This window comes from Charadrius vociferus, unplaced genomic scaffold (genome assembly GCF_000708025.1).
Source record: "Charadrius vociferus isolate BGI_N301 unplaced genomic scaffold, ASM70802v2 scaffold14, whole genome shotgun sequence".
Classification (NCBI taxonomy): Eukaryota; Metazoa; Chordata; class Aves; order Charadriiformes; family Charadriidae; genus Charadrius; species Charadrius vociferus.
Window position 1 is genome coordinate 9025170 of NW_009648876.1, and position 24915 is coordinate 9050084.

General features: G+C 41.8%; 2 protein-coding genes across 2 annotated transcripts in view; one reads left to right on the top strand and one right to left on the bottom strand.

Moving 5' to 3' along the window:
* Positions 1-793: 793 nt before the first annotated feature.
* COQ6 (coenzyme Q6 monooxygenase) lies at positions 794-9224 on the top strand. The gene is made up of 12 exons (XM_009887023.1): positions 794-857; positions 1603-1737; positions 2453-2511; positions 3647-3770; positions 4214-4344; positions 4704-4811; positions 4914-4976; positions 5301-5408; positions 5834-6036; positions 7161-7276; positions 7703-7869; positions 9063-9224. The coding sequence occupies exons 1-12, from the start codon at positions 794-796 to the stop codon at positions 9090-9092; spliced, it is 1308 nt and encodes a 435-aa protein (XP_009885325.1). The 3' UTR covers positions 9093-9224.
* Positions 9225-12783: 3559 nt separating this feature from the next.
* ENTPD5 (ectonucleoside triphosphate diphosphohydrolase 5) overlaps positions 12784-24915 on the bottom strand; it is a 20050-nt gene continuing 7918 nt past the window's right edge. Inside the window, exons 6-14 of the mRNA XM_009886966.1 lie at positions 23346-23381; positions 22398-22486; positions 19608-19687; positions 18006-18067; positions 16446-16547; positions 15434-15574; positions 15000-15056; positions 13413-13528; positions 12784-13224 (exon numbers count right to left, since the gene is read on the bottom strand). Coding sequence (XP_009885268.1) covers positions 13138-13224; positions 13413-13528; positions 15000-15056; positions 15434-15574; positions 16446-16547; positions 18006-18067; positions 19608-19687; positions 22398-22486; positions 23346-23381 — 770 coding nt within the window. The 3' untranslated portion in view covers positions 12784-13137. The remainder of the gene's footprint in view (positions 13225-13412; positions 13529-14999; positions 15057-15433; positions 15575-16445; positions 16548-18005; positions 18068-19607; positions 19688-22397; positions 22487-23345; positions 23382-24915) is intronic.

A 24915-nucleotide genomic window follows, 5' to 3' on the forward strand; every position in this document is an offset into this window, starting at 1 on the left:
CAGTAACGGCCTCGCAGCCGGCGGCGGTCTCTCCCTGCTGCCCCTGCCGCGGTGGTGGGAGGTCTCGGAGGCCTGTGGGCCTCCCGCATCGTGTTTTGTGAGTGCAACGAGTGGCGGGTTTTGTGTCCCGCTGCCCTTGCTGCCTCTCTCACTGGTTGCTCAAAAACTTAAAACTGGGAGTTTTCCCACGAGTTTCAGTGCGTGGCGTATTGGGTACTTTCCAAGTCGACCGTAATTGTTAATCCCTGTTGGTGACAGTGCGAGATAACTGTGTGATTACCATTTAGGTTCTTAACGTTCAAGGTCCCGTTGTGGAATTTCCTTATTCCTGCACTCTCTTGTGACAGCTCTCTGAGATTGACTTAAAGCTGTTTGGATATCTGATGGCTATGATGAGCCTTATTCTACTTATGTGTGTTTTTAACATAGATGTTACTTTGAATTCTGTAGACTACGTGTAGTATTTTTTCAAGTGTGGTCACCCTTAAATCACTGATGGATAATTTCAGCTATAGCTGGAAATGCTTTTCTGATCCTAAGTTTTATTCTCTAACGCTGTATTTTAAACATGGGAATACCAAGTTAAAATGGATTTGTGCTTAGTTTCCATCACTAGCAATCCTGAGATTACTGGCTGCTTCTTTATTTGCAGTGATGATTCAGAAGGGTGTAATAGCAACAGAAACTTAAAGAAAAGAGTGCAAACAAGAGCAAAGGTCCTAAGCAACGAGTGGTTTGGAAGTATAAGGGTTTACCTTGCCAGCTTGCCATTGTTCTGCTTGTATTGTTAAAGATGACCACAGTGGAATTGAGAGAGCATAAGGATTGCCTCCAGCAGTGGTATCTGAGGCTTATATGTAGGTTAAGGACCTTTGAAGAGATGAGATTATGTTACACGTAATCTTGACAATATCTTCAGGATACTGCTATTACTAGGATTGCTGTAGTAGTAAACTCTGGATGTTATAAGAACACTATTTCTTGTCTTGGTACCTTCAATAACTATAGTGGTCAGATGAAGCCAGCATGGCTAATTCAGCTGCAGTGTGATTTAACTTGAGTCATCTCTTACATTTTTTCAGTTCTCTTTAAGTTAAAGTTAAACTCTTAACTGCCTGTGCTATTCCACTGTCAAAATACAAGGATACAAACCCCATAAATGTAGTTGCTAAGTATAATATAATTTTTATTTTGATCTCTTGCTCTAATTAGTGAATTTACATTTAAGCTCTGAAAAATGTGTTCAATGCTTGGAGTAAACATTGCAGATTTCACTTGTTAATATTTCAATAATGAACTTTCATACCAAATATGCACATGTTTGTACAAAAATGTAAACTTTATACAAAATGAAAACGTTTAATCCTTGCTTTAACTGCAAAAGCGTTGTCAGTTTCAGTAATGGGATTGTAGTCATAAAGCTTTAAAATACAGAAGTTTACCTACCTAGTCAAAACCTGTATTTTAAATGTATTTTTGTAGTAAGTTTTGCATCTTCTCTATCTTACTATAAAAATGCATAGGTATTACTGTAAACAAATAAGAAATTAGGGTTTTTTTGGGGAGGAGCATTGTAACAAAGCATATATTTTCTTTTTTTAGGTCATGATATCCACTTCCATAATAAGAAGATTGCTTTGCTGGAGGCTGGTCCTAGGAAAGAATATGATCGCATGCCAGACAGTTACAGTAACAGGGTCAGTTCCATCTCCCCAGGATCAGCAACCCTCCTAAGCAGTAAGTATAATTCCTATTGTTTGCATTTTTAACAGTATATTTGAGCTAGTTTTATTTTGTTTAAACATAACCTCTTTGAGCATGTGCTCCCTTAATCGTAAATGGAATTATTTGCCTTTGTCTTTTAGTATTCTATATGCTGAATTGTGATGATTAAATCAGGTTTCTTGTGATAACAGGAATCTGTGTTCTGGTATCTTGGTCTGATTTGTTATATAAATATTTGTGACATTAGGCTAGTGAAAGGTTGTAAGGTGCTCTCTATAGCATCTGGAATGTTCTGTTCACAAAAAAAGCACATACTTAGTGCTCTGTAGTCAGGTAACTCGCTTCTGATTAATTTTCATTTTAAAGACAGATTTGAGCCTTGATTCCTTACAGAGAAAGGAATGTTCTAAGCAGTGATGGCTGTGTGTTTCTGTGTGTCTGTTTTATTACTGAGTGATAGGACAGTGAGAGTTGACTTAAGCCACAGCGTTCACGGAAAGCTCTTGTTTCTTTTCTACTGGATTGTGTTAACAGTAAAATAATGTGATGCTGGAGCTGTGAAGGTACTGAGGCAGACCTGGCCCTGTCTGGTGATGGTGCAAGCAGAGTCTGGGCATTGATAGTCAAGGAGGGAGGAGGAGAGTGTAGAGTGAGCTCATTTTGTTTGGGTCCTAATATGATGCGTGAACCTGCATCTCCATGCATTTGCGTCCTTTTTCTCTTTTAGGTTTTGGTGCCTGGGATCATGTCTGCAGTCTGAGACTCAAACCGTTCCGGCGAATGCAGGTGCTTTACTTAGGGCTGCAAATATACTATGTGTCTGTCTACTTTGAATTCTCAGAAGTACTTACGTTAATGATCCAAAGGTTTTTTTCTTTGGCAAAGGGCAGGTCATGCTTATGATGGTTCCTGTTACTTTTTTTGGGGGTAGCAGTCTACTCAGAAATCCTCAGGATCTTGATGTTGCAGGATGAAAGGTTGATTCCTAATGGAAGCTGTAGATGTTGAGGCATGGGTACTAGTCAGGAAATAAAGGTAAAGATGTATGTTGGTTTTGGCTGGTAGTTTTCTTCATAGTAGTTTGTATGGTGCTATGTTTTGGATTTGTGATGAAAACTGTTGTTAACCACAGGCATGTATTAGCTATGGCTGAGCAGTGCTTACACAGCGCCAAGGCCTTTTCTGCTTCTCACACTGCCCTGCCAACGAGCAGGCTGGGGGTGCAGAAGAAGCTGGGAGGGGACACAGCTGGGACTGCTGACCCCAACTGACCACAGGAATATCCTACACCATATCCCATACCATGCTGTATGCTCAGCAGCAATAAAGGCTGGGGAAAGGAGGAGGAAGGGGGATGTTCAGAGTTACAGCGTTTGTCTTCCCAAATAACTGTTATGCATGATCAAGCCCTGCTATCCTGGTGATGGCTGAACACCTGCCTGCCAATGGGCAGTAGTGAATTAATTCCTTATTTTGCTTTGCTTACACATGCAGCTTTTGCTTTACCTATTAAATGGACTTTATTTCAACCCATGGGTTTTCCCACTTTTACCCTTCTGATTCTCTTCCCCATCCCACTGCGGGGGAGTGAGCGAGCGGCTGTATGGTGCTGAGCTGCCTGCCAGGGTTAACCCACAACAAGGTGGTAGGGTAGTTTTGTGTGTTAATTATGTAACAGGAAAGTAGAGATAAAAAACTTCTCTTGCAATCAGTTTTTGAGACGAAGCTCGATCCTTGTATGAAAGGAATTACATGGTGTACTTCAGTAGCTGGGAATGGACAGTAATCCAGGATGTTTCCTCTATTCTGTATTTCTAGATTGCCGTGTCCTTTTGCTGATAAGATGGATACATTCATAGTTCCTGAAAGGAACAGCACTTACTTATCATGTAGCTTCATGTAATGTATTTTTTCTTTGTAGGTGTGGGATGCTTGTTCAGAAGCCATGATCGTTTTTGAGAAAGATGACTTAGATGACATGGGTTACATAGTGGAGAATGATGTCATTATGTCTGCTCTCACAAAACAGTTAGATGCAGTAGCAGGTAGTGGACAATTTCTTTAATATTTTATTTCCTGCAGACAGCTTTCAGTTACTTGCTTTCTGTTGTGTGTGCTAAGTTATGAAAGGGAGAAAGATAATTAATCTAACAAGTAACTCTGAGACATAGGCAGCTTCTTGAATTGGGGGGGAGGGAGAAATCTGTCTTCCAAAGGCTACACAGCAATAAAACAGTTGCATATGTAGTTCTTCAGAACATAGTCTCTCCAAAAATAGACTTAGTGAAAAGATCTGTAGCTTTCTGTCCAGAGCAGGTCTTGCAGTGACAAAAGGTTGGCCAGATCTGTTCTTTCAGGGTGCCTTGAGAATTGTAGGGTCAGCTCTTGGGGTGCCATTATGACATGCATGGCCTTTGCTGTTTTAGCGATGTTTCCTTTTTTCATGTCTGTAACATGCTGTGACCATAGTACTTTGTGTTCCCATCAGACCGGGTGGAGGTTTTCTACGGGAGCAGAGCAGTCGGGTATACCTGGCCCCTTCCCTCTCACAGCTGTGACACAAGCCCTTGGGTCCAAATTGAGTTAGCTGATGGACGCAGACTTCAGACCAAACTGCTGGTAACTAAAGTTTTTATTTCTGTTGATCAGGCGTCACCTCTTGCCCAAGTCCTTTCCACTGGATTTGGTTCTGATTCCGTGTGTGCCGCTCCACCCACGTGGAGGGCTCGAGTGAGGTGAGTGGCTAACTCTGTCAGAGATGCTATGGGACACAGTGCATACGCTTTTCTGTACCTCATGCAAGACGACGGTGCTGAATTGGACAAGAGCAGAAGGGGCCACCTCTTCTGGTTTTGGGGGAATTTTTTTTTTTCTGAATAAACAAAAAATGTGTACGTGCAGGCTGAGGTTTGTAGACTGGGATATTTGCTTTCTTAGGAGCTGCTGAAGAGGTTGCTTTGTATCTCTTTGCTTTGCAGATTGGTGCGGATGGTCATAACTCTGTAGTCCGGAAGGAAGCCAAAATTAAGAATGTTGAGCATCGGTATGACCAGTCAGCTGTGGTGGCAACTCTTCATTTGTCTGAGGTGAAATTCTGCAAATTGACTGTTCCATAAGCAGCAGAACAGCTTAAGCAGGTGATCCAGGTCACGAGTTTGTAACTGTCCACTTGCTTCTTTCCACTGTAGGCCACAGACAATAATGTAGCATGGCAGAGATTCCTTCCCTCAGGGCCAATTGCGCTTCTTCCGGTAAGATAACTTCTGGTCTCTGTGTATTTTTTTTGTTTTGTTTTTAATTTTTAGTCTGTTCTTTTCTAGTAACTTTGTCTGTGCTTTTCTATGTTGGTTCAGTCTCTTAAGAATTTGTCCATCTGCCCTTTACTTTTCAGTTCTTGGATTTGATTTCCCCTCCTGCCCTCTCATTTTATCCTTGGCGTTTCCCACTTGTAGCAAGCTGGGCTGGGGGACTAATGTGCAGAGGGACTGGTGTGGGGCAGGGCAGTGGGGAAATCCTTGCATTTATTTTTGCTGCTTTTTCTCTTGATCCTTAAATTTGACATTCCCTTAAACTAGCTGTCTGACACTGCCAGCTCTCTGGTCTGGTCTACGTCTCATGAACATGCATCGGAACTTCTCGCTATGGATGAGGAAAGTTTTGTGGATGGCATCAACTCTGCCTTTGTAAGTATCAGCCTTGTGGCGGGTGTGAGGCTGACTGTTGTAATCGTGAGAAATACAGTGAAACCCTACAGCTTAAGAACAGTAATGGGAGAGGTGGATTCTCAGGTTCCTGCCTCTGGTGAGGATGATATTAAAAGGGCACTTAGCAAAGAAAGGGTGACCCCTTGGGGACTGAATTAGGTTAACTCTGAAAGTCACAGAAGAAGGTGAACTACATTTGCAAGAAGTGGGAAGGATAGGCTCATACTAGTTGGAAACTTTTATGTCATAAACCAATGAAGATAGTTTCTTCTACTGTATAGTTTGGTCCGAGTAGTTAAAATTCAGTATTTGGAGCTGATCTGGGTTTTTTCAACTGGGTTCTCTTATATGTCTAGTTTGGGTTAACATCTAAAGATTTGTTTGGGTTTTTTTTTTTTTTTCAGTGGAGCAATGTAAACCACTCTGACTTCATCGATACTGCTGGGGCTATGTTTCGATCTGCTATTTCACTCCTGAAACCCTCAGGGACTGCAGTCCGTCAGCTGCCCCCAAGTGTTGCTAAAGTAGATCCTGAGAGCCGAGCCATGTTCCCTCTTGGAATGGGGCATGCAACTGAGTATGTTCAGCACCGTGTGGCTCTTATTGGGTAAGGTCCCCAGTGGTAGCCCTTGTGTGAGTGGGTGGCCTGTGGTTAGAAATAGAGACTCTTGGTCAACAAATTAGATGGTTAGAAATAATTTATAGTTCCAGTTTGATTTTATCCAGGCCCAGTTTCTACCATGTGCTCTTGTGCCAACAAAGTCCTGTTGTATGAATAGCTCTGTGTCCATTGTGTGTGCTTTCCATGTAAATTGCGAGATAACTGTTTCCCTTTTCTGGTTTCTGTAGTCTGGCGAAACAGCTCAGTATCATGCTGGACCTGTACTTCCCCAAACATTGTAGCAGCCATTCTGTGCACCAGTTTGAGTTTTAAACTCACCTTTTGAATACAAATGACAGAACTTAGAAATTATTCTGGATGGGATGTCATAGGCTTTTATACAGCGGTCTGTAGAAGTAGGAAAATAGCTCATCTTTTGCATTCTAAGGTTGCACATACTTTTTTTCTCCACTACAGCTGCAATATGCTGTTAGCTTACAGTAATTCTTAGATGCTCTATTACACTTCAGATACTTTCCATCTTTCCAACTTGTGAGCTGGTCTGTGCTTGGGAGCACTTGTGCTTTATAGCTTGTTCCAGTGCATGATCTTACATTTCATACCCAAACTTCATTTCATTTCTCAAAGACTCCCTCATCAATATGTCTGGCTTTGTCCTTTACAGATAAGTCTGCTCATAAAAGCAGATTTTGTTTCTGTTCAAGGATATCCTGCTTCTCCTCCGTATTCATGATGTTCCTCTACTTTTTGTTTGTGAAATATACCAATGATACACTTCCTGTTGTGCTGAGGTCACTTCAAAAACATTAAGGCCTGTTCCACACATGGTCTGAGAGGACTTTGGCTCGTCACCTCTTTATAAGTTTTCCTTTCAGAACTTGCTTTTTGTTATCTCCCTTTCGTCTTGCTTCTTACAACTGGAGAGGCAGTCAGGTAGCTCAGCATAGCATGCAAGGGCGTACTGGATAAAGTACGCATTATGTATGCGGCTGTAAGGTGGTGTTCATTGCAAAGAGGCGAGGAGTGCTATGCTGATCCCTTCTGGGGTTTGTCAGCCGTTACGGTTTTCTCCAAGAAGCGATACAAATTTCTGTCTTCTCTTCCTCCAGGGATGCAGCGCACAGAGTCCACCCACTTGCAGGACAAGGTGTAAACCTGGGCTTTGGCGACATTGCATGTTTAGCTCATCACCTCAGTGCAGCAGCCTTCAACGGGAGCGATCTGGGTAAGGATCCAAGACAATGAAGTGGCAGTGATATGATTAATCACAGGCCTTCCCTGCTAACATCTGGACAGCATTATCTCTGCTGCAGGTTAAGCCTGCTGCTAGCTTTATTTTCAAAGGCAGAAGCGTATTTGGAGCAAAACTGTTCTGATGACCTTTGGTTGTGGAGCAGTTAAACATTCTTGGCTGCAGTTTCCATCTTGCAAATCTCAAAGCTGCTTTTAACAAAAAATGCTCTGCAGGATGGTAGTTAGAGGTGGTGAGATGAAGACCACTAGCTGATGGAAGGAGGTCTTTATTAAGATGGACGATTTTTCTGTTCTCTTTCTGTGTTCTCAGTTGTCAGTGGAGACTGCTCTATAAATAAGGTGCACAATTGTTTGTGGCAAGTCAATTTTAATAGGGGCATTCAACTATCTCTTCCAGGCTCCTTAAAACATCTCTTAAAGTTTGAGACAGAACGTCAGAGGCACAACGTCTCCTTGATAGCTGCTATTGATGTGCTAAAGAGGCTTTACTCCACAAGGCTGGCTCCCTTGGTGTTACTGAGGACATGGGGATTGCAAGCAACAAACGCCTTACCTCCTGTCAAAGTAAGATTCTCACTTTAGTAAGGGCTGTAGGAAGAGTCCAGAACTACTCTTCAAACATATGCAAGCTTGTGAAGATGATCATTATGAAACACTTTTTGGCTGGAAAATATTAACTTGTTCAAACTGAGGTTTTGTGTCCTGAATGAGCCTGAGGAGTTCCTAAATAACGGATGGCTCAGTAGTAACTGTTTTCTCCTGCAGCACAAGGGAAGATAAGGGATCTAAGTGTCTGTACTCTGTATCAGTAGTGAGAGGTTAGAAGTCCTTATAAGTCTTTGGTTTTATTTGGCTATGGAATGAAAATGTGGAACCTTGAACTGCATTCCAGAAATGCACTATGAAAAACCAGCCCTATGAAGACACATCTTCACTAAGAACAAGACATCAGGTGACCTGACAGATGTGATGTGCAGCTCAAATGAGTTACCCGTTCCTGTGCTGTTTTGCGTTGTGAAATTGTTCCCTCATGGCAGGGAAGTCTCTCCAATGCTGTTTCTCTCTAATGCAAGGCACAGCGCAAGTCTCTCTAATGGAAGTTACCTGAGGGAGGGAGTGGTGAAGAGGTTCGGTCTTAAACACAGACCGTCTATTTGCAGCCTATCTGCCTAAATTCCACACCATCTTGACCTAGTTGCTGGATTTTCATGAGGTTCCTTAAAGCCACCTGCTCTCAAAGCTCCCAAGCACCCTCAAATTAGATTCCTCACTTCTGGATTTGAGTGTTTTATTTTACAAATTAAGTCACCTTCCTATTAAACACAGGTGGTCTGTTTCCTTTGTGTTATGGTTATGTTATTCAGTTAAGACACTGAATTGAAGAGCAGTAAATTCCTAAGGCGTAGCAACTGCCACGGGCAAGGTGTCTTCATTAGTTGCACCAAAAACAGGACTATGCTGCTGCTTCAGTGCTCAGATTTTTCCCCCCCCCGTTTCTCTGTTTAAAGCAGAAAACCAAATGAAGACCTCTTTTTTTTTTGAGCACAGAACTTGTGGGTAATTCCTCTGTTTTGTGCTACTTAGGAAACTTCTTCAGTTTTCTAGCGTACAGGGTTAGGTGCTCTGCACTTGGCTAGACAGGCTGACAAAGAACTGTTGTCCGTATATATAAAAGGGCAGAAGACTATAGCTGCTTTCTAGAATGTATGCTTATTGTCAGATTATGAGTTACTTACCTCTTTCTTCTCCTCTTTTAGGAGCAAATCATGGCTTTTGCCAGCAAGTGATCTGTTTTCAGTTTGGAACAGCAGCTTGCCAGTGAATGCACTGCCCTTAAAAAGACTGTGACTGACTTGAATCTTTGAATTGTGTTATTTTAATTTAAAAATAAAACTGAGGGACTGAGCTGTGTATCATCCACTGGTTTATGCACAAGTTCTGTCTCATCTGCTCTCCTCAAGAGGATTTAAGGGTCTCTTCCTGCAGTACCGTGATGTCTTCAGCCTCACAACTATCTGTACTTCTAATTTGAGCCCTTTGAATTGAAAACTGAGGTGGAAAAAGCTGTCTGTCTTTTGGCAAATGCAGTGCTGAATTTTGCCAGCTACTTTTGCTGCTTAATTACTTTGAGTTTTCTCTGATGTGTTTTCTAGAGCTGTAATGTCACTCCTGGGTTCTTAGCACGTCCTGGACTCAGAAAGGAGGGGCAGTTTTCAGCAGAGGGAGACAACTCATGGTCGCAGACATGTTTTAAAGCTCTAATCTCTCTCTCTCTCACCCTTTTCCCTGCCCTTCTCTTAATGCTTTATTTAATAATGTTTCTTGTGGAACTGGCTAGTCTTAAAGGCTTCATGAAAAAAGAGACAAAAGACAACAATACTCTCTAGGAAAGAAAACTGCACCACAACATCTTGAATATTGTTAAAAATGCTTTAATTACTAAAATAGACATTCAAGATATTCTGTCTTAGGTTCCAAACACCAGCCTCCTGCATGAGACATTTGACACTCACAAAATAAGTGAGCACTGCCTCTGGGCAAGACTTACACATATGGCTGACCAGGATCAGGAATTAACATCAGAAAGAATGAAACATAAGTTTTGAACTGAAAGCTGTTACTTGTGCTTCTTCAGTCACTCATGTTATGCCGTTCCTGTTAATGACTGGCTAAAAGACAGTATGGAGGAGGAGAGAAAAATGAGGGCTGCAAGTAGAACTCTTCTCTTGAAAGGCTGCTTAGTCTTTAGTTAAGCTAATAAATAATCTCATTGCACTAGGGAAATGTGAGGACTTGACTGGCTTCTCTAGATGCCCCACCCACCTTGAGTAGTTCAGATGTAAACAGCAGGGGCTCAGTTCTGCAATGTCTTGCAAAAGAAACCTTTGAGCAGAGTTTTGTTTCTCTCATGACTGCAGGATCAGGCCCCTGAGAGAGAGCAGCAGTTTTGCTTCAGGTAATGAATTGTGCCACTGACAAAGGAAAGCCCTGAGCATTCAGATTTAATTGTAACTTTGGTACTGGGAAGCAGATGCTCCCACCTAGCATTTGTAGTACCAGAATCTGAGGCAAAGAACACAGAAAAGAAGCTTCCTCTGTGTGGTATACGTGTCTGGTTCTAGACCACCTTCTCTTCACACAAAACCAAACCCTTAAGACTCCTCAGGGCTAGCATCTATTCAGTTGGCAGATAAGCTGCTGGTGCGTGTTCCTTACGTACAACATCCCACCTTCTCTTCCTCTTTCAAATACAGCCTCGCTGCTTATGGCTCTGCCCCAAGATCTCGTAAGAGTTTGTCATAGCACTGGCTCAGACTGAAAGACAACTTTTGGATTATTAAATGAGCTAGTTCTCAGCAGGAACCTAGTTCTCAGCCTACTAACCACTGCATTCTGCTTTGTGTTCTCCGAGAATATAAAAGTGAATAGAATTGTTCACTGAAGACAAAATGAGTGCATTTGCAGTCACCTTGTTGTGCAGACCAGACCATATCCAAACTTTTGCCAAACACTAAGAAAGGGAATAAGAAATGTTTGTTTGAGAAGAGGCCACAACTACTTTCTTCATGTTCAAACAGAAGCTCTTAGTGAGGAAGGAACAGAAGTTTGGTGTGTCACTAAGAAATTTCCCAACATGGATCTCAAAACAGCTTGTGGTAAGGAGTAGTACAGATAGGATAAGCATTGCATATTTCAAAGAAACAGCCTGAATTTACAGCAAGGTGTCAGTGGTGGGACAAGTATCGGTACCTCCATCCCCAACCTGTGGACTCCTATTGCTGACAGAACTTGTTCAATCAAAAGCATGCCTTGTACCCTAGCGCCATAAAACCTGAGGTGTGAGAAGGGGGGTTAGCTTAATCAGCCACAGTCAAACCTGTGCTGCTAACTTGAGGAAGCGGACTCATATTCACAGTAAGGCAAATTCCTAAGTCTCCAAATTGCTTGGCAAGATTAGTGAGGGCATGAGTGCACTACTTCCTCCCCTTGCTGGGAATTAACAATAATTTTCAAATCCAGTTTGCAGAGAAGGTAGCGTGAGGGCAGTCTTTGGTTTTACAGAAGTGGGAAAGGTGTTTTACACCAAATAGGTAACTGCAAATGCCTGACAGGAAAGTGTTCATCATAAGAGATCAATGGATAAAAAGCTTCCCTTAGTCACCTGAGTAATACCTCTCTGTTCTTATGACTGGGGTAAATTCATCTTTACCTTACACATTCCATGTGAGTAAAAGATACTTATTTTTGATGAGCTAGCTGCCAACTATTTAATGGGGTGGAAAAGTTGTCTCCACAGCTGTTTCTATTTAGGACAATGCAAGGTCTGCACTTGGAGCCTTAAAGTATTGGAGCAATCTTCATGTTCTCTATAGCTAATTAAACAAGAAACCCAGGATCCTACAGCCCAGCTATACACCATTTTGGGACCATTTTATGAGTCCAGTTAAAGAGAACTGAAGTTTAAAATGAACATGGGATAAGCAAACAAGGGATAAGCCAGCAAAGCTACTTCTGCTCTTGTTCTCCCTCTGTTTCTGATGCTAATTCCACTCTACCTATTTTCATCTGAAACAACTGAAAAAACAACTTGTTTCACCACAGCTCTGCATTCAGAGGAGGTTCCCAAGGAGAGTGCAGGAAGCGATAAGCCCCAACTTTCAGATAGGAAACCACAGCTTAGAGCTCACTCTAACAAAACGGTCTGTGGTGTTCTAACACCTCACTGGCCCAGCAGGTCTCTCCAGGCTGTGCAATGCCTATTTCCCTTGTGCTAGCTAGACTTGACTCTTTGGTGAGCTGATTTAACTCAAGTTTGGTGTTGTGAATTGGTTCACCAAAGAACCTGAGGAGCACCAGCATCAGAGAAAATAAGGCTGTGGGAGTGCCTTGCTGAGAGCAGAGACACAGAACTGCCTCGCACAGCAAAGTGAGCCATCAGAAACGGTGTTTCATCTGACTGCACCCTTAATTTCCCTGTGGGTGTAATGTGACAAGCATTTCTTTTGGCACTGGAGTTTAAACAACTGGCACTGCTGCCTAGTTGTGCCAGCACAACTATGTGTTACGACTACATGCTAAATGAATCAAGTTATCTGGTAGACAGGTCTGGTAGCCAGATGTACGGTATAGCTGCACAGACTTGTAAAGGGCAGCAAAACGGAACACAAACAGTCAGGCACACATTGAGATTAGGAAATGACTGCTGCCTAAAGAAATGCTTGGTAAATTACCACCTATGTTTTAGCCAACACCTTTCCCAAAACCATGCCCGAAGTGTGCTTATAGCAGGCCCCTTCTTGAAAGACTAGAGGCTTCTTGCAATGTATTAGCCAAGCTAACAGCCAGGTATTTGGAACGCTGAGGCTGGCAGCATCCAGAGTCATTCACTTTTCTCTGAATGACAGTTGATACCATCTTTAATTTCTGTCCTTAACATCTCACAAGCAAACTTAAGTTACGTATGTTTAAAAAGGAAAGAAGTCACGTGTCTGTAGTCTGCCACCACATGCCAGGTACTCAGCGCTTCTAGCAATGGGATGCTATACAAACGTGCTGGTGAAAGCTGGTTTTGAGCCTTGCAGATACTCTGCTGGAGTTTAGGCCTTCTGACTTTCAGAAGGCAGCTTCTGGATCATTTATGGCAATCACAATTATAAATCATACTGCAGCAACTCTCATTAGCCACGACGCCAATCCGAGGTGAAGATCTGTTCTATAGCTTTGGTCCATGTTCTGCTCTGTGACCAATTCCAGCTGAATCAATGTACCTGGAGATTTCAATCTGCTTTCTCAGCCTTTCAGAAATGCTGAAGTCCACAGGAACGTCACAGCTCAATAGGTTATTCCCAGAGACTGCAGTAGGTGAAAGGTAGCACCCAAAGTCCAGCTTGTCTCTATGTTGTTCACTTTCTTTGTTAACTATAAAGGAAGACAAAGAAGTTGTCCCCAACAGTTCTCTAGATTCACGTGTTGCACAGATGACAGCAACTACATGTAACAACCCTGGAAAGACTCAGTAGATAATTAGCCAGAAAAATGAACTAATGCATGTTGATTGATAACAAAAATTTGGAAGCTGGCTTTGGGAGTTAACAGTTTTTTCTCACCTGTAAGAGTGTGTTGTCCCTAAATCCAAAGCCTTCCTTTAGTAAAGCGGTGATGTAAGTGAGATCCATGCAGAGGAAAGGACTGGCTGAGTTGTACCTCTCCATGTTATCACAGACTAGAGAATAAAAAAAAAAAAAAAAGGATCTCAGCAAAATAAAGGAGCTTTCATCTACATTATACATTTGAACTGACCTCAAGCCAAAGCCTACTAAAACAAGCCACCCACTTCTATTAATGGCTCCATCATAAGTATATCTTTTATTACAGCAACATAATGCACATAGCTCTTTTGAAGTCTGAATCTCTGCTGAACTGGTAACCGGCAAGGAGTTGGTTATTACTTAGTCTTTCAAGAACACAGCATCGTTTGTCTTCCTTGTCAGTCTCCAAGGATGGCTCCAGTAACGGATGCCACCTTGTACCTTGGCAGTTTCTTTTATTTTTTTTCCCAACCACACATGTTCGAGGACATGGAAGAGGCTATTGCCCAACCAACCACTCCCTCACTGCAGCTAAGTCAAGATTCCACAGTAAGGGCGACAGTGACTGGGAAATGGATTTACACTAAGTGTCATCTTCTGGACATGCTGTTACTGCCCTGTTCCACAAGCATCAAGAGCTGAATTAACTTCTTTTTAGAAACTCATAAGCAGCATCCTTCTACTAGTGAAATGAGAAAGAGGAGCATTAATTTACGATCATAGAATTGATCTCCTGATGCTCTAAAGCTAAATCAACCGTTTGACAGTGTTAGATAACATCTTAGCTGCATCTTTGGAAATAAGCTCCCTCAGTATCCAGGGAAACAAAACCAACCAAATCAAACACAAACTTTAGAGCCTAATCCCCCTGTTCAAAACTATCTGAGTTTCTAGGGAGATTAAGTTTAACTGAAAAATCATTAAAATTTAGGTCCTATTTTAGAAAAAAGACTGTTCTGAACTACATAGTTAAGCATCTTCTGGTAACAAATATGTCTACTAATCATCATGAGGATGATAACAATTGAGAGGTAACGACTTGCTCTGTAAGCTAAAGTTTTAGCCATCATTAGCATGGCACTGTGGGAGCTCTTTTTTCACAGGATAAGGCACAAAACTAGAACAAGCATTCAGGAAAAAAAGTCAGGGGGAGGGAAAGGAATGCAGAAGAAGTTGTCAGATTTAAACAACCTCTGCTCTCTCCCTCCATTTTGTTAGAGATTAAAAAGGATTTAAGGTGACTGACTTGCAGAAGCCAGCACTCTCCTGAACTCAGAGAGTTGCCATTTGACAGAAGGAGCTCTTGATACAGCAAATTCACTTTCTTTTGTACTGACTTTTATGATCTATTTCCCTCCTCTCCTGAACAGAGCTGCAAAGCTGCTAACACTTTGTCTCCCCTTGCTGCTCTTCAGTACTTTCTTCTGCAACAGCTACAGGTATTTGCTAATAAAAGCTCAGTAACATAACACAGAAGGTATAAGAGGAATGAGGGTTAAACAAACTTTTTATTTAAAGTCAAACTCACATTATGTACTGCCTATAGACATTCACATTTTTGTTATTTCTCATCCCCACCAGTTTCCCAAGTCTCATGACTATTACCTTCTTTGGCTTTTCTTTCAAAATCTCTCACTTCCAGAACACCTCCCTGTTCATAATCTGAAAAGGAAGAGGTAAGAAAACATCATCACAGACCTGAACGCATTTGTGTTCTGTATGTAACTTGACCCTAGAGTGCAACTCAGTGATACTGGGCTAGGAGTGAGATCTGTTGGCAACAGAGGACAGAGCTGCAAGTATAACTGGAGCTCAGAGCACAAGTCTCATCTGCTGAACTCTGAACAAACTGCAATGATGGATACAACATTCATTCCCTGAAAGCATTTTGTGTATTTCCTCTTTCTCAGCACCATTCCTTTTCCCTGCTCCCCATGGCTCCAGCCTCCAGTGTTCCTCAGTCTACCTTCTGGTTGACATGCTCACACATAGTAGATTATCCCAAACCAATTTACCAATTAGGTTCCAAACCTATTTACCAATTAGGTTGGTGTCAACTGCGCGATCATAGTAATAGGAGAAAGCATAGAAGGAACTTCCACGTATCTCATCTGGTTGGTGCAGTTTCCCTTTGACAACCTTGAGTACTTCCAAGTAGCAAGGCTTGAATCCCGTTTCTCCTGTCAGGACAAACACAGAGGGTGTGAGCCAGAGAGGTGTGTCCAGGAAATGGAAGAATCAGTGGCAATAGGATGAAAAAGGGAAGAAGCAGAGATTAAAGCATCAGAAGAGGCGAGAAGAGCCTAGATAACCCTTCCGTAATCCAGCATGGCACCTGCAGGCAGGCAGAGACTCTAAATCACCATCATCAAGTGGAACCATTTAGAGCAGATCATAGCAGTATCTGAAAGATGCACTGCGCAAACTAGTGGAGGGGCATGAAAAGCTTCCTCCACATCAGGCAAAACTCCCATTGTTATGTTCGATGGTCAGCAGAATCTCATTTACATTTGCTACTACCTGCTAGATAAAACCTTACTTTCCCTCCCCATCACATCATCATTTTATCAATCCACTCCCCACACACTAAATCTGCAACTCAGCTCTCATGTTCCCTGTTGTAAAGCAAAGCAGTATCAGTCACCAAATGGGTCTGTTCTAGTCACAGCTTCACCCTCCATATGCAGCATTAGGGATAGTATATTAAGAAATAGTTCCACAACTGAGATACCCTTTGGCCTACCAGTTATTGTACCCTAAAGCAGCTTGAGTTCTTGCACTTAGCTCAAAGCCTCAGGAAAAACTCTCTTATTTGCACAAGTAACTCTTAACGTTTCCTATAAAGGTAGCATCTGTAGTAAGAGATCACAGCTGGAGAGTACAAGCCAGCTACTCTTACAGCTTCAGATTGTTCTTTGGGTCTGTCAAAAGTCCACATCTATGACTGGCCAGGTATCCTTCATAACCCAAAGTGGAGTGTTTGCAAAGGAAAAACTCAGATTCTGGAGACAAGACTTATCTTACAAGAAGCAATGAGTCTCTTTAGTTTACCTTCTTTGTTGCCACCATACCGGTATTTCACTCCCCCAAAGTGCCACTCTGCCTCCAGCTGCTTTGGTAAACAAGAACTGCGGAACATTTGTCCATCCACAGCTGTAATGAAACCGGGAGGAGAGTCAGAAAGGATAAAGTTTAACACAGTTACTGATCAATATGCAGAACCAGAAAAGAAAAGGCTGAAAGATCTTCATTAAGGTCTTTAAGCAAAAGTACAGAAATCTGAATTGATGGATGCTGCACAAACTGATTATGAATTAAGGACTGGTCTCAGTCTGGAAAAGTTGTGTCCATTTTGTCCTGCAAGCTACAGAGCAGCTGGACTTGTCATTTGTTAATGAGAGAGAAGTGGTACAAGGATATCTGGGTAATGGCTGTTCACCACAAGAAACAAGAGAGGTAATAAAGTAAACACACAGATACGCAAACCATAACAAACAGCAGATAACCGAGACAAACAAAGCAACTGAGCAATGAAGACAAAAACTCCTAAACCACTGATCAATGGCCTCTACAGGATCTACTGACTGTGGAACCCTTGAAGGGTTCAACCAGAAATACTCTAACTGATAAGAGGAGAATCTGATTATTGTGGCCAGCACAGGTCTCACGAAAAAAGCAAGTTCTGACAGAATGGTTGAGGGGGGATTGTGGGACTGCGCAAAATTTACTATGGGATAATTAGGGGAAGGCTCAAAGGCAGGGAAAGGAGGAATCAAGGGATCAGGGAAGTCCAAGTGTGGGAAGAGGAAAGGGACGATAAAATAAGGCAATCACAACTAAGCAGGCAGCTGGTCAGCACGCTTTTCTGGCTGAGCTGTGTGACCAATCACTGCAGTGTGTCCTATATTCTTCTTAAACCCTATTCCCAACTATTTTTGATTTGAGTACATTCCAGTAATTAATAGAAGTCCATCTAGCTGGCAAGTAAGAATTCAGAAGGTGGAAAGACACCACATCCTGGCCAGAGGCTGGATGAAAGGCCCAAGGTCCGGGTATGAAGACTAGAAGGACTTAAGGTCTGGGTCAGAGACTGGAAAGACTCAGGAATGTGAGTATGCATTCAGGTTAGTGAGGGAGAGTGTGTGCGATACGCTCATGGAGTCCAAGCTAGACTAGTCGGTGAATAGAGCAGGAGGTCTGGGGGAACACGGTGGGCCAGGCAGATACCAGAGAGACCTAGAAAGTGGGTTTGGCCTAAGCAGCAATCCTTAGGAGAAGGATCTGTTCATGCTGTTTGTGTTTCTATGGATGCTTGTAAAGCTGTGTGTTTGTAGCTGGCCACGTCTATAGGGTGTTTGTATGTTCCCATGTGTGCATTTCTGGAATTTGCACTCAGTCTCACTCCTGGCTGAACCTGGAAACAGGGAAAGCAGCTGTCTCACAAGTCAACTCCTTAATGAGCAGTAGCCTGTTTCCAGACAGATCTATACCAGCAAAAACATAGAAAAGCACAAGATAGAGAAGTGAAGACATGGGAACTGGGCTGCTGATACAAGACTAAGTCTAACCATCTCTTCAAAAAATCTTGGATGTTTTATCATATGAACATACCTTCCATATTTAAAGCTCCAAGTGTTGCTAGTCTGGCAGCTTTTAGTCCAAACCCCAAATAGCTGCAAAGACAGACATTACAGTTTTAATTCTTGCACATCTGGTATGCTTCACCCATAGCCTCTTCCAAAATCCTGGAACACCCAAACCAAATTTCCTCCCTCTGGTTCCCACAAGCCTCCCCTCTCTAAAACAGAGAATTCCCTTTGGCAGAACAATTCCAAGTACCAAAAGAGTGACACAAACCCAAGAATTACAAAGAGCTGTAAAATGGATAAATCTAGAACTACAGAAAGTGGTTAGAGCTGATGTGACATTTCCACAAGACATTCACAGAAAGCAAAAATGCACAATCTTAAAAACGAGGGAGAAAGAAGGGTATGTGAAGAGTGCATGGGTAATAGGATGGCCATTCTTATGTCACACACATAAGACTGTGCTCTTAGGGCAGAACTAATAGCAAACTGCAGAACCTTCCCCTAAATGGGAGCTGTGCTTTTGTGTGAAATTCACCTCTGTTTGACTCCACAGATTATTGCTATACTCATTACAAGCTAGGATGTGAACAACGTTTATGAGAATGTCATTACATGTTGCTGGCTTCAGCAACACAGCTAGATTAAAAACCTGTTGGCCTTTCATTCCCATCTCTGTGTTTGGCTACTTACCCCTTTAGTCATGTCAATACAAACATTTACAGAATAATCAGAGTTAAACTAACCTCCGGCTCCTTCATTTTTTAGGATATGATTTTCAATCTCAATTATTTTAACTGATCTAATGGACTGCATTGGTGAATACAGCAATCAGTTACATCAGTAAATGTAAAGAGTAGCAAAGGAGGACTATTAAACCAGCTTTGCTGTCAAGTAAGCATATTCTGTAACTGACTGAGAGATTAGTCTTCACCCCACTAGTGACAGGCTGAGACCAACTCTCTATTATACATGGTTGAGTTCTCATTAGACTGTAAGTCATGCAGTTTAACTCTCTGGATTTCACTGCAGACATCTCAGAAACTTGTTAGCTTAACGCAGTAAGCACAACTATATTATTTCAGGCCAAGTATCACCTCCAGTTGGTTCAAGAATCTCTTGTGCTCCATGGGCTGTATCAGCTGCCTATGGTTGTCTCTCTTTGGTTTACATCAGTCTAGGTCTTACTTTTTGTCTAGCTGCTCATGAGATGTGCCATTTCAAACTAAGAACTAAGAGGGAAAAAGTCTGAGGAAGGTCTTCTTTCCAAATCTCTGACCAGGTTCAGTTCTGACTACTGGCACAATATCCACCTTTCTGCTTGGTCCAGAATATTTAGCTTGAATCCAGTAATAAGAATTCATCTCCTTAAATATAGTGACTCATAGCGCTGCTTCTTTATTTGACAGACTGACTAGTATTCTCTCACAGTGATATTAACCATGATCCTGGAACGTTTCCAGTCAACTAATGTCACATTCCACTTCAACTAATGTTTCAAGCAGATAAGAAAACTAGTAAGAAAGTTATGGTCCCAACAACTGGTAACGTGGCCATTCGTGGTTAGCTCAGGGGCTGCAGAAAGACTGATTTCCCCAGTGGAGACAGCAGCCTTTTTGCTCCTCACCTGTGGGTATAGAGCTTGTAGGTGCTATTAAACATTTCAAATGAGGTAAGAAAATCCCCAGGGGTTTCCTTCAAAGTTTCCTAAAAGTTAAGTAAAAGAAGAAATCTTTTAGTTTCTATTATGCAATGAAAAATAACCAACTTTGATGTAATATCACAGATATACCCATAGGGTTTACTGCACACTCATCTGATCTGCTTTGAAAACAAAGAACAGTTTTCCACTGCGTTAACATCTGCAGCTTCTAACACTGAGTTCATTTATATGCATCTTTGTGTGTAATGTATAATAGGGAAGTGCAACAGATCAGGATGAAAATACTTTCTAATTCAGGACACATGAATTTTTCAGAGTAGGTACGTGCTAGTCTGTATATACAAAGTCCCCACTCAAATCAGCTGCACTAGAAGTGCTATGAACATCTGCAAGTCAGACTAGACATCTCAATTCAGGAACTCAGAATTAAAAATGCAAATTAAAGTATCGGCCACATTTTCACTGTGTTAAATGTCATGCTGATACTCAAGGAAACACTGTGACTACTTATTCCCAGTCTTAGAGCTGCTTTACCTCCTGTTTTAAGTGCTTTCCTCTAAATTAACATCTAGTCTCATCACCTCCAGTTTTTTTTCTTCCACAGTCTTCTCTCTGCGTGCACCTCTGCCCCACTGGTACTCAGGCCCTACCTTCTTGCCAGACTGTCATATTCTTGTAAATGTGAATGTGTTTAGGGCTCATTTAGTGTTCCTTTGTTTCCAGTCCTCAAGGTCTCAATCCCAGTTTCTGTCTTTCCTCTGCTAATGACCTCATTCTCCCATTCCTTCTTGTCCCTGTGCATTCATATCAGACGCTCTCTGTTACTATGGGCAAAGCAGCAGAACCTCAGAGAGGACTGAAGCTGCAGAGTCCCTGTAGTTACCACTCAAGTAACCAGATACAGCAAAAAAACCCACCAAACAGATCTGGAACTGTAAAGTCCTAGACAGAAGACTGCTCGAAGCTGAAAGAGATTTGGCAGTGTTCAGCTTGAGTTTCTCCTAAACAAATACAAACTGAAATTTGTTTTGGGCCTTGGATAGATTTGCACTGGAATGGCAGTCACATCCTTGACCCAACACATCCAGACTCTGCCATACTTTCCGTTCTGTTCCTAAACTTTACATCACAAAAACTTTTTAAAAAGGAGAGATCCTGAAAAAAAAATCTATTTGGAGAAAACCGGCTTTTTTCATGCCTTACTTTCACACCCCTTCCAAATGAGGCAGGAACCAGACAGGCAATTTCATAATGATTATGATTGGTTTCCCGTTGTTTGTAACTTTGGCAATAACACCACAAAAAGCATAACACTACCTTAAAAACAGTTCCAACTACCATTACATGTCCTCTTTTTGCTTGTAATCTATATTTCATTAATGAATCTCTTACTATTACAGCAAATTGTTCAAAATTAATACAAAAGCAAACATGCAACTGCCTCAGATTGCAGGAAGGAGAAAAAAAACCCTCTGCAAACCAAAGGGTGAAATCCCTGCTAATTATGCCAGATAGGAAAAACTTTTCAGAAACACACTGAGCTATGTATGTGCTTTTTTGTATGAATGTGACAATACAGGTAAGAAGCAGACATAGCATACAAGCAAGCAACATGAACCCTGACTCCACACTGCCCTACTAATTCGCACCAGTGGTCTTGGTCAGTAGCAAATCCTCGAGGCCTTTTCCTGCAAGGCTCTAAGGACAAGTCTGAATCCTCAGCAGCAGCACAGCCTATTTCACAGCTCTATTTATTCTCCAAAACACTGACATGCAACACCCTTTCCTGTTGGTCCAGTGCCAACTTCAGCAGGTGTTATCAACACTGAACAGAGGGCAAGTCCGGAGTACTTCAGGCTTTGCTGAACAGGATAAGGTTGCACGTCATGTTTCAACATGACCCACCACTGCAGAATTAAGATATCCTGATATGAAAACCATGTGTTTTGTGGTCCCCAAACACCCTTTGAGAATCTCAATTTCTGTAAACAAAAAATGTTAAAACAAAGGACTCCTTCAGAAAGAGGGACAAAACCAACTTCATACTATCATGGTGCAGAATGCTGCAGTGCCCTTCCAATACCCATGTAATTGGGTATTGGAATTACCAATTCCCAATGCAAACTTTAGACTTGCATCCCCATTCAAACTGTTTCTAAAGAGCTATAGAACTCCTGACTAATACAGCAGAGATGGAATGAAGGGCAGAGAGACGAATTCTCAAAGAAGAGATAGATAAGAAAACAAAGAGAGATTTGCTGTGCTATTCTAAAGACATTTGCCCCCTGAGAAACCTCCCTCCATGCTGCCTCTCCCATCACCTCCCAAATTTAGTGAGGATTTGCTGTCAGACTGGAATGGAAGAAAAATAAAAAGGTAGAGCAGACCCTAAATTTCTTGTATTAATGCAAGAATATTTCCTGGAAATGTTCTACAATTCAATTAATTGAATACAAATTAATTATCTGCATTAATGGAATTTTCCCAGCCTGGGTCTAGAAAACAAAAGCTGTTTCTCTTCGGTTTTACCCATTTGCTCGCTTTCTTTTTTCTTTGTTATTCAGGCTCCTTTGTTTGCAAGCGCCTATCAGCCAACTGCTGATGTCAAAGGGAACAGAAATACAGATGTTCTGTACACCACAGATGTTCTGCTTGTGCCAGCGCTGACATCAGTGATATCAGAGAGCACAGCAGTGCTCAAGTCTCTCCACTGGCCTTGCCTTCCCAACCCGTACACTTGTAACCACTCCTTACCTCAAACCGTGGCAGGAATGTGATTTGGGTTGAGGCTCCTCCCAAGTCCAGAGTCCCAACAGTATGCTGGTTCTGGCCAGACAGCTGCCCTGCAAACAACATCATGCTCAGAACAGCCCCAAGCGCACAAATGCTAAGATGTAGATACTGCACGCATGTTCAAGCAACCAACAAGTTATCCCATTGTTACAGCAATACAGGAGGGCTGAGCTGTCCTTCGAAGACAAAAAACATCACAGAGAACAGGTATTACGGAAAGATTCATAGGATTTTCTTCCTTGATTCCAATTTCACCTCCAAAGAGACGAAAGCGGATAAATCTTTAGATATTCAGCAAAAGCTGAAAGTAAGAGACAAAGTACCTCCTGCAAAAGACTGTCAGGGAGAGTACATGAATTCCGTAACCACCATACAGCTGGTCAAAAGCAGTAGAAGGATAGTAAGAGCAGAACCAGCTATCATAATTTATCTTCATCCAGAGCAGCTTTTTTGCTTACATCTACTAGAGTATTGATTTTCTTTTCTCTTCACCAGATTGCATTCCCAGAACTTCCTAGAGCCAGCAGGGCTAAAGCACTAGCGCATTCCCTGTTACACAATTTCAGTTGCATTGTTCACACTGCGATGAAGAACATTGTAAAACGTCATTTTCCAGCTTCTAACAGATTAGCAATACCACTCCCCTACATACATTAGAGAAACCAGCTTGTGCCTCCCAGTCATGAGTAAATCCCGGCGCCTTCTGGATGAAGATGCCTCCTTCTTACTGCAGGTGTGGCTTTCCCCCTGGAACACAGTCTGCCCAAGACAATCCAGTACTTGAGCACTGGTGCCACAGTGGGTAGGAAAAGCAGGACATGGCAATCAAGCCAGAAGAACTTAGAGTGGTCACCTCTGCAGAAGAGACTCACGTTCATATTTAGAGAGAAGTTATATAGAATTAACTACCTGTCAAAAAGTTCACAGTGATCCAGGCTAAAATTCCTGCAAAGAGTGAAAAAGAAAACAAAGTCACCGCTGAATACTCCCACAACCCCCTGCACACCCTTACCACCCATCCACATGTTACTTATTTACCCAGAAATCATTACTAACTTAATGTAATTGCCTCATACTTCAGAGATTAATTCAAGCTTACAATTTAAGTGATATGGTTCATTATTGATTCATTAAATTCTCATAAACTGGAATAGGTAGAACATTTGTAATATCCAAGCAACGGCAGCATGCACAAGTCACGCCTATTATCCAAACAATATACAAAGAAGTAACAAGCTGATACAATGCACAAGTTTCTGTGGCAACTTTTTCCTCCCAGCATTTCAATTCCTAATTGGAAAATTACATACACACCACTCTGTTTTAATCTTGCGGTTTCTGTAATTACACTACAGACATAGCAGCAATCAGTAAAACACAACTCCAGTGGCTTGCTTGACGCTGGCATGATTCTCACCCAAACATAGGCAAACACGTGACAGTAGAAGAAGTGGGATTTTAAAATATATCTTGGCAGGCTATGCTGTGCTCTATTATGCCTCACTAGTCCTGCTCCCTGTCAATACAACACTTCTCCCTACTTTACAATTCACCTGTTAATCTTAGTGACATACTATGCATTGCACCACATTTCAAATACTTGCAAGCTTTATGTTACTTCTCCTTTTCTCTTGGGCAGACTTTGCTCTTTAATCTTCCTCCATTTATTAGTTGTTTAAACATTGTGATAATTCTTTTTGCTTTCCTTGAACACCTTCCAAACTGGCAATATATCTGACATAACGAAGTGTTCAGAACTGAATGTAACCTCACAGATGGCTCTTATCATGCATCCATACAGAAGGACTATTGCCTGCCTGTTCTCCAAGGTAGTACATCCAAATACGGAGCCAAAATGTTACAGTGGCCTATTCTGCACTGCAAAATTATCACTCACTCCAAACCTGCAACATATTTCACCTTTTCTTGCATTTTAGGTTACTTCCTTTGCGACTTTACTAGCTGCATTTTTCCAAACAGGATACCTGAATTTATTATTTTATTATGTATTTCATTATCTAATTTTTTTAATACTTGCCAATTATCCTTCATTTTCCTCTAACATTCACAATGCTTCCAACTTTAACCTGATAATTGATGAGCTAATCGTAAGAGATTATTTTTAATGCTGATATTGCAGAATTTACTAGGCACTTTCCATAAGCTTCCCAGCTTGTTATATATCGTCATGTAGCCTTTCAGAGGTGGACACCATCTTTTTTCCACCAGTTCCCAAGAGCAGGCATCAGCTGGTTAGCCTGCATACTTATTTCCAAGATGAGGTTCTCTTCTGGAACCTCAGAAGGTTTTGGATGAACCTTCAATCTCACTAACTCATAGATCTCTTTGTGTGTCTGCATCTGTAGCCTAACAGATGACCAAGTAATCAGCACCTCTTAGGAAAAGCAGGTTTGCATTGTTTCAAACAGGGCTAGAAGCCTTTTATTTTTTCCCTTAGTTTAGTGACCATTTCTCTTTC